The sequence below is a fragment of the Lactuca serriola genome, chromosome 3, assembly GCF_051521515.1.
Source record: "Lactuca serriola cultivar US96UC23 chromosome 3, Lser_US96UC23_V15, whole genome shotgun sequence".
Lineage (NCBI taxonomy): Eukaryota > Viridiplantae > Streptophyta > Magnoliopsida > Asterales > Asteraceae > Lactuca > Lactuca serriola.
In genome coordinates, this window is record NC_136410.1 from 52,489,442 (window position 1) to 52,498,756 (window position 9,315).

Sequence of the window (9,315 nt, forward strand, 5' to 3'; positions counted from 1 at the left end):
TAAACACAACCATTACATTACATAGGAATATTTACATTTGTTTGAAAGCAAGGTAATACATGTTATATATATATATATATATATATATATATACACACACACATCATTATAACAAAAGTAAAGACAAGACTTCTAAACGCTCCGTCTTCTCCAAAAGAACGCGGGGTACCTGTCTAACGAGAACCTGAGAATACAAGCAGTTTTGAAAATATCAGCATAAAGCTGGTGAGTTCATAAGCGGTTTGTTTCTAGTAAAAGAACAAGTTTCCTTTGGTTTTCTGAAAAAGTTGTTATCCAAGAAAATTCTATATTTTCTTATAAGGGAAGTTTAGTTATTCATTTGTTAAACAACCTGGTTAAGAGAAGTTAAGTTATCCCAGGAAAAACCATTATTTTCCTTAAAAGTTAGGGCAATGACACCTCTAGTGCCATTGAAGGGTGTGGGTTTCGCGTTCATAAAGTCTTTGTAGGAACACTCCTTCCGGTGTCCCTGACTACCTTCCTGGTTTTGGGGCTGAGTACTACCTCCTGGCCCGCCAGAACCACCTGGGTTCATTTGTGACATAGCAGCAGCCACCGCAGCAGTAACGACTGCTTGGAACATGGCGGGATCAAATGGAGAGGGAGGTGGTGGAGGAGGATTGTTGTTCTTTGAGCTGGGTCTTTTCTTTGGAGGAATCTTGATCTAAAATGATCAGGGAAGAGAGGATGGTAAGTCCTCTGAATTGAATAAAGAGATATGGAACAAGAGATATCTCATTATGATAGATATAGTGTTCTACTAAGCGATAAGCAGGAAAGAGTTATCAAAGCAGGTAAACTATCGCTAAAGAAAGAATGAGTAGCAACACTCGGAATGAATTTCTACAACGTATTCGGATTTGGCTAAAATACTCCTATAGTATTTTATGGTTTGTTGCGACGATGACTCATTGTTTGGATATTAGATAAGTTTTAGGCATGCTGCACACCACAGTCACTCCCAAGCACATGTTGGCCGTGTCTCGAATGAATATAGTTGATCAGGCTATATTGACCCTAGGCACGACTACATAACTGCTCAGGTTTAACCGCAGTACACAACACCCAATTACTTATGTTTTGTTCTACTCGAGGTTACAGTCTCTAACGTTTAGGTATTCTTGTATACTTTTGAAAAATACTTATATTTTTAAAGTATAATTTTAGTTCAGAGCACTTAGGCCCCTTAGTGTTTATAGTTATATATCATGTAAGGTTCGGTATACTTAGTTCACTATAAACAAGGGATCTGATACCAATCTGTCACACCCCGAAACCGATGGCGGAAACGTTCCGGGGCGGAGGACGTCATGTAAAGTATCACAACCAATGTACATAGCAAGCATAGTAAACACAACCATTACATTACATAGGAATATTTACATTTGTTTGAAAGCAAGGTAATGCATGTTATATATATATATATATATATATATATATATATATATATATATATATATATATATAACAAAAGTAAAGACGAGACTTCTAAACGCTCCGTCTTCTCCAAAAGAACGCGGGGTACCTGTCTAACGAGAACCTGAGAATATAAGCAGTTTTGAAAATATCAGCATAAAGCTGGTGAGTTCATAAGCGGTTTGTTTTTAGTAAAAGAACAAGTTTCCTTTGGTTTTCTGAAAAAGTTGTTATCCAAGAAAATCCTATATTTTCTTATAAGGGAAGTTTAGTTATTCATTTGTTAAACAACCTCGTTAAGAGAAGTTAAGTCATCCCAGGAAAAACCATTATTTTCCTTAAAAGTTGGCGGTTGGTTATCGATTCGGAATGCAGTGTACAAGTATCTACCATACTTGTAGCGTTTAAGTATAGTATCCTGAAAGCCTGGTTATCCTTGAAAAGTACATTAGTTTTAACACGTATATAAAACTAATAAGTAGGTAGTAAACTAATTCCTAAAGGTGTTAGTTTACCAGGTTCATTATTACTAAAAAGTAAATCTCCATTATTCAAGTTTGCGAGTTCCATAACCATACGATAGACTAGATATGGGAATAAGAAGTCCATTATCATTTTATGACTTTTGTCAACCGTAGACCTGCCGGTCCCACTGTAGCTAGCAGCAAGGTGCGGGGTAGTCAGCCCCGTATAGATCTATACACTCAAGTCACGCTCTCCGTCCAGGAGTTTCTGGTTACAGGGGCGATCCTCCACTCGCGTATCTCTGTGGAGTGTTTTAGAGGACGTGTCTCCAATCTTAAGAATAACGAATTTACAAGTAATAATACGGAAAAATCCAGTTTTATGAATGGCATGAAATCCTTCGTGAAATTTAAAATATAACATTTTATAATAAGTTTCACAATTAGTTTGAAAACTAGCTCTGCAAGTTAAACGGTTGGTTAATATGGTTTTCAGTGTTAAAAGCATACGAAATATGAAACATTTCATACGAAATAATAAGTTTGAGTACAAGATTTCCTTGTACTTTTTCTTGTATTCCCCCCTGAAAACATGAAAAACACGGAAAAAGGTGTAGGGGTATGAACTCACCAGACGAGAAATGTGCCGGTTAGGATGCTAAGTGTCAGTTTAGGGCTTGAACAAGCGCGAGGATCCTATGTAACATGAGGAGATACATAATTGTATCTAATTAGACTTTGAACTACCAATTAAGTAAGAAAATACACTCCGAGACGCGAAAACACTTTATCTCAAGTGTTAGGAATGATCCAGGTTGCATCTAAGGGGGTGTATGGCCTATATGGAGTTTTCTCTTCAAGAGTAAACTCCTAGGGGAGTTTTCGGCCCAATGACCATATCCCCATGAGTTTACGGCCGTAAACTCATGGGTGGTGTGTTCTTGGATGTTTAAAGGTCTTACAACACTTGTGGAATTAGGCTAGGTTCAGTTCTAGGGCATAGGAAGTGATTGAATCAACAAATGGACCATTTTAAGGAGTTTACGGCTGTAAACTCTTACATACCCTTTCCTTTTGTGTTTTGATGGTCCTAGGTTAAGCACAAATGATTCTAGTCCAATGTACAAGCCATGGAAGGAAGTTAGGGCACCATTTGACCACTTTATAGGAGTTTACGGCCAAGGAACCATTCCTTGTGGGGTTTACGGTCGTAATCTCCTAAGGATGTGCTTTCCTTCAAGTTTAAGGTCCCTAATGCAATGGTGGTTGGTTTTAGACATTATTCCAAGCCATAGGAGGTGTTTAAGGGGCATTTTAACACCTTAAATGGTGTTTACAGCCCTTGAAGGAGGTTTTACGGTCCAAACATGATCTTGGGCCATAAACTCATTTTTACTCCCCAAATATCAAGTTCTTGGTGTTCTAAGCTCGTACATGTAAGTCCTTAAGTCATAGGTAAGCACCAGAAGTTATTTGGAAGGTTTTTGGGGCTTCAAAACTCCATTTATGGGTGTTTGCAGTTTGGGATTGTTCCTGTGCCGAAAATACAAGTCTTTGGTACTTTTGGATGATTTAGATACGAATTTGTAAGCTAAACAATCTAAACTATAAACTAGGATGGATTACTTACCGATTTGGAGCTTGAAATGGGTGATTTTGGATCAAGATTTGGATTGTAGAGAGAGAGAGTAGTGAGAGAGATTGAAAAGCTTCAAATGAAGTTCTTTCACCTTTATATAGGGTTAGATTTTGAGGCTCGGTGGAAATCTACCCGATACCGACGTTAAACGAGGCTTATGGTCATACCCGATTAAGTTGTCGTAACCCGACGCGGTCGTAACTAAAAATCTTCCAAATGAACATTGAGGGTGTTTTCACGTGTTTCTAATGTGTTTGGACCCTCATGAAGTCATATTAAAAGTCTCAATTTAATTAAGTTGTCGTAACCCGACGCGGTCCTAACTAAAAATCTTCCAAATGAACATTGAGGGTGTTTTCACGTGTTTCTAATGTGTTTGGACCCTCATGAAGTCATATTAAAAGTCTCAATTTAATTAACCTAATGCAAAATGTTAACGAAACATTCGATAAAGATGAGTTTTATTGACAGAAACGGGTTACAGTGACGGAATAAATTTCAGGTTCTCACATTATCCTCCCCCCCCCCCCTTTAGAGGGAATTTCGTCCCGATATTTAGAATTAAGATACAAATCATGGAATCAGAAAGAGATGCGGATATTTCTATTTCATCGAGTCTTCGCGCTCCCAAGTGAATTATGGTCCCCGCTTGGCATTCCAGCGAACCTTCACTATCGGGATACGGCTTTGTTTCGTGCGTTTGATTCCTCGATCCATGATTTCGATTGGTTGTTCCACGAAGTTCAGGTTTTCATTGATCTCGATCTCATCAAGTGGAATCACAAGGGTTTCGTCAGATAGACACTTTTTAAGATTAGAGACGTGGAATACAGGATGGATGTTGCTAAGTTCTTGAGGTAGTCGGAGTTTATAGGCTACAGGACCGATCCTAGCGAGGATCTCAAAGGGTCCTATGTATCTCAGGTTAAGTTTTCCGCACTTTCCAAAGCATATCATGCCTTTCCAGGGCAAGACCTTCAACATGACACGATCTCCAACCTGGAATTCCAGAGGTTTCCGTCGTTTATCGGCGTAACTCTTTTGTCTGTCTCGTGAAGCTTTCAGTTGATCTCGGATTTGGATGATTTTCTCGGTGGTTTCGCGGATGATTTCAGGACCAGTGAGAGCACTGTTGGGGACTCGACTTTTGGCTAGCTGCGTGTCCCCTACCTCAGCCCAGCACAGAGGGGATCTACACTTGCGACCGTAGAGGGCTTCGAACAGGGCAACCTTGATGCTGGTGTGGTAGCTGTTGTTATACGGGAACTCGATCAAGGGTATACGGGTGTCCCACGACTTTTCGAAATCGATGACACATGCTCTCAACATGTCTTCTAGCGTCTGGATAGTTCTCTCACTCTGCCCATCAGTCTGAGGATGATAAGCTGTACTCATGTCCAACTTAGTTCCAAGAGCTTTCTGAAGGGACTGCCAAAACCTTGAGGTAAACCTGCTATCTTGATCGGAGATAATGGACACAAGTACACCGTGCAGTCGGACTATCTCTTGGATGTAGATTCGCGTGAGTCTTTCCATCTTGAATGATTCTTTAATCGGTAGGAAGTGAGCGGATTTTGTCAATCGGTCGACAATTACCCAAATGGTATCGTACCCACTCGGAGATTTGGGTAACTTGGTGATGATCGTCGAATTATCCAGGATGTTGTTATTGATTACATTGGAGTGTTGTCACACAAGTACCCTTATTGGAATAGACGCAGTGGAGCTGATCACTTATTCGTTAACTGTCATGATTGGGTATACATGTGATCATCTGTTTAAATTTTCATTAACTCCTATACCATGAATATCCAAGAATCAAATTTAGGTTCCATATTGATTGACCAACAACTTCATTACTTTTTCAGGCACCAGATGTTACAGCGACGAACCCTAAATTGTATGAACACTTCATTCGTGTCCTTTGCAATGCCAATAGTTCTGAAGGTTTTTAGCCAGAAAGAGATGTCTCCTTGCCGGAGCTCAACATTCCTTACGAACACCCTTGGGTCTCTAAGTCCATAAAGCTTCCGACTTTTGCAAGAATGAGACTCTCCTAAGGTGTAAAACTCCATTGCAAGCTTGGATTTGTCATTTAGAGTCTCTAGAGCGTTGTATGCACGTAAAGTTTGCAACTTTATGTGATAAACATGCCTTGGGGACTTGGATCTGTAATATGGAACCTTAGCACGACTTAAAAAGCATCTGTTTGGATGAAGGACTGAAGGGACTCTGCGAGTTGCATAGTTAACTCGGCGAGTCCGATGAAGATTGTCGTAGACTCGGCGAGTCAGTAGAGTGACTCGGCGAGTCTGCTAGGGTTTTCCCAACCTTTGGACACGTGTGAACTTGGCGAGTTGCAAGGGAAACTCGACGAGTTGGCCAAGGAGTTCACAACCACAAACATTAGGAACTCGATGAGTCACTCAAGTGACTCAACGAGTTGACGAGTTATGCAAGGAACTTGGCGAGTGGCTGGTTATACTCGACGAGTTCAGGTTAACATGGAGTGTTGACCTTGACAATTGACTTTGACTTTGACCAAGGGTTGACTATTGGACTTTTGGGGCATTTTGGGAATTTATGAACTTATGTTTGATGTTTTAAATAATTATAATGATAGAAATAAAAACGTTAAACTAATAAATTAAAAAAATTAATTAGCAATAACAACAACCATAAATAACATTAAACTGTATATTATATTTAATTTTATTCATGAGTAACTCGAGGGTAGAACTTATCCAAACGGTTGATATTATGCAGTTATATATATATATATATATATATATATATATATATATATATATATATATATATATATTATATCAATTTAGTATACAAATTATTATATCAAATTTAACAACAATGTTATTGTTATATTTAAAAAAACATATATTTGTAAAGATTTCAACTATATAGGTGTTTCTGCGCAACGTGCGGATATTCGTTTAGTGTATATATATATATATATATATATATATATATATATATATATAGAGAGAGAGAGAGAGAGAGAGTTCAATTGAGAAAAAAAAATGTTGAGAACAAGAGAATGAATCTGAGTCACTCATTTCGAATCTGCCGCGTAAGACCTCTAATGTATGCCAGAGCGTTTTACGTCAATAATAAATGAATATGTATGAATAAGTGTATTTATATATGAATATGTATATTTACATATGAATAAATATAACGGAAGTGATTATTCATATATGAACATGGAGGCGGTGGGTGGTGGTTGGTGGCGGAGGAGAGATGGTGTATTCATAAATGAATATTATTTATCCTTTATCGGCCTGGTACATCAGAGCGTTTTGCGTCAATAATAAATGATTGGTTGAGAATGATTCTCTCATTCTCAACATTTTTTATTTTGTCAATTAAATTTACTTCTATAAGGGACACATGTCGTTCCCTAAATATATCAAAATTCAAACCATCAAAAAGCAATAGAAACGAAGTTTAGTTTGTAAACCTTTTTTTCAGTTGAAATATCATCTTTATAGATTCTAAAAAGAATTATTTTTAAATTATTTAAATGTGTATAGAGACGAAAATGTGGGACTACTAGTCGTCTCCGATAGTCCATCTTTAGAGACGAGTCTATAGAGATGAAATCTTTAGGGACGACTTTTGTATCTACATGGAAGACTTTTGTCGTTTCTTAAAGTCAATTTTCTTGTAGTGAAATTAAAAAAGTTAGAAATTTATATAAAAAATTTACTTGTTAGATTTCTTTATATAGTAACGTTTTTGTTTTGGAATTTTGATTTCCGCCCCTAAGTGTACTCGTCGTGTTCGACCGCTGCGGCCAGGCAACCCATTTTTATATAATAGGCTTATGAAAAACATTTGGGCCCTACCTTGAACCTGGTCTTGTACGCTTGAGTCTTGTAGTGTAGTGATATAATACTTTGTTAAAAGCTTTTCATTTTTATTGATTACTAGTAGATTAAAAGTATTGATTGATCATGTATCTTTTTCCGCTGGCCTTCACTTTTCTTTTATATAGTCGTTGTGTTCCAACAAAAATATATTATAGCTTGGTGTGATAAAAGTTAAACAACCGTGTGCCAATCGGTGCTTATATATGTGTAAAAAATTGTGCGTCTCTTGATAAATTTGTTTTTTGTATGTTAAACATGTGTTTCTTTATCAATAGTTTTCCTTTAATCCGTATCATGAATTTAAATAAGTTTCCTATATAGCAATATAACACTTACAATAAAGGACTAGCTTACTTGGTAGAGATGAAAACCATTTAGACAAAAGTTTCGGGTTCAATCTCGGACATATGCGAATTATCTAACTCGATGAATTTAACATATAACCATTAACTAGCCGTTAAAAAAATTTTATTTTATAATTTTCATCACTGAAGAAAATCATACTTAACCATACACATAGTTAACTATACATATACCCTAACAAACGTATACCCTAACAAACACACTAACATCCATATATAAATACCTCACAGCCTCAAGATTTGTTCAAGTAGTACTACTGAGAACTTGCTAGCTAGGCTCGCAAGAAACAAAGATGGCTACAACAGGAAAGATAGTGCGTGAAGTTGAAGTGAAATCCCATCGTCACCAGGTCCATGGAATCTACAAGAACAACCATAGCGATTTGGCAGCCATTGCCCCAGATAAGGTTGAAGCTTGCCATTTAGTTTCTGGTCAATGGGATGCTCCTGGGTCTGTAATTCAATGGAACTTCTACCATGGTAAACTACTGATCACTAACACTACCTCAACATAAAAATTGTTCTATCTGCATGTTTAAACTAATTATAGGGTGTATCCGTAGATGGAAAAGTGGAAACTGCTAAAGTAATCATTGTAGAAGTTGATGATGAATCTCACAAAATTGTGTACAAGGTGATAGAAGGACCTGTGTTGGAGTTTTATAATCCCGTAATCCTCACTTTCAGTACTGAAGATAAGGGGGATAAGAAGTTGGTTATATGGACTATGGAGTTCGAGAAAGTGAATGCAAGTCTTCCTGATCCAACACACTATCTGGACTTGCTTTGTGCAGTTGTCGAAGATGTGGATGGTCATCTTTTCAAGTAGCTATGATGGAAACGATCAAAGGGTACTGGGTTTGCAATAAAAAAAGGTCGTTGATAAATAATGATAACAAATATTGGCTGCTTGTTAAGATATGTATTTCAGTATTTGTATTGTGAAATATATAGCCTGATGTATGGTTGTGTGATTTATAATTTGAGAACTTTTTCTAATTTCAGTTTATAATTACAATTATCACTACTATTTTTATTTTGATTACCTTTTTAGAGTGGAGAAAACGAAGTTATGAAATGAAATAATGAAGCCTGCGAAACTTAAATTGCATTCGGTTCCAATGTTTTTAGGTTATTTTTAATAAATTTCACTTAAGGGAACAAATTCCTTAATTTCTTCGCCTTGCGTTAGGTATGCCAGTCGTTCAACCAAGCTAAAGATACCACACTGTTTGCAAAGATGGGAATTCAAAGTCATTGATTCAATAGTGATATGTGGAGAACATGTCAGGGACTTGCAATTAAGATAAGGTTGTAGATAGTGTATATTTAGAGAAAATATGAAGGACCCCTCGAGGGCTTAATTCTGGTGTATTGCATTGATATACATCAAGTACAAAGATACACAAAGGCCCTTAGGTCGTAATCTCTATACAATGTATAAAAGTGGATCAAATAAGGACCTTAGGGAGAAACCTTACAACGGTGATCCCTATTCCCGCGGGTTCAAGCGCCGGAATGTC

The 9,315-nt window shown here is 37.2% G+C and overlaps 1 protein-coding gene across 1 annotated transcript; it reads left to right on the forward strand.

Annotated features, from left to right (window-relative positions):
• The first annotated feature begins 8,022 nt into the window (after positions 1 to 8,022).
• LOC145094426 (MLP-like protein 31) lies at positions 8,023 to 8,791 on the forward strand. The gene is made up of 2 exons (XM_079032631.1): positions 8,023 to 8,272; positions 8,356 to 8,791. The coding sequence occupies exons 1-2, from the start codon at positions 8,086 to 8,088 to the stop codon at positions 8,619 to 8,621; spliced, it is 453 nt and encodes a 150-aa protein (XP_078888757.1). The 5' UTR covers positions 8,023 to 8,085; the 3' UTR covers positions 8,622 to 8,791.
• Positions 8,792 to 9,315: the final 524 nt, after the last annotated feature.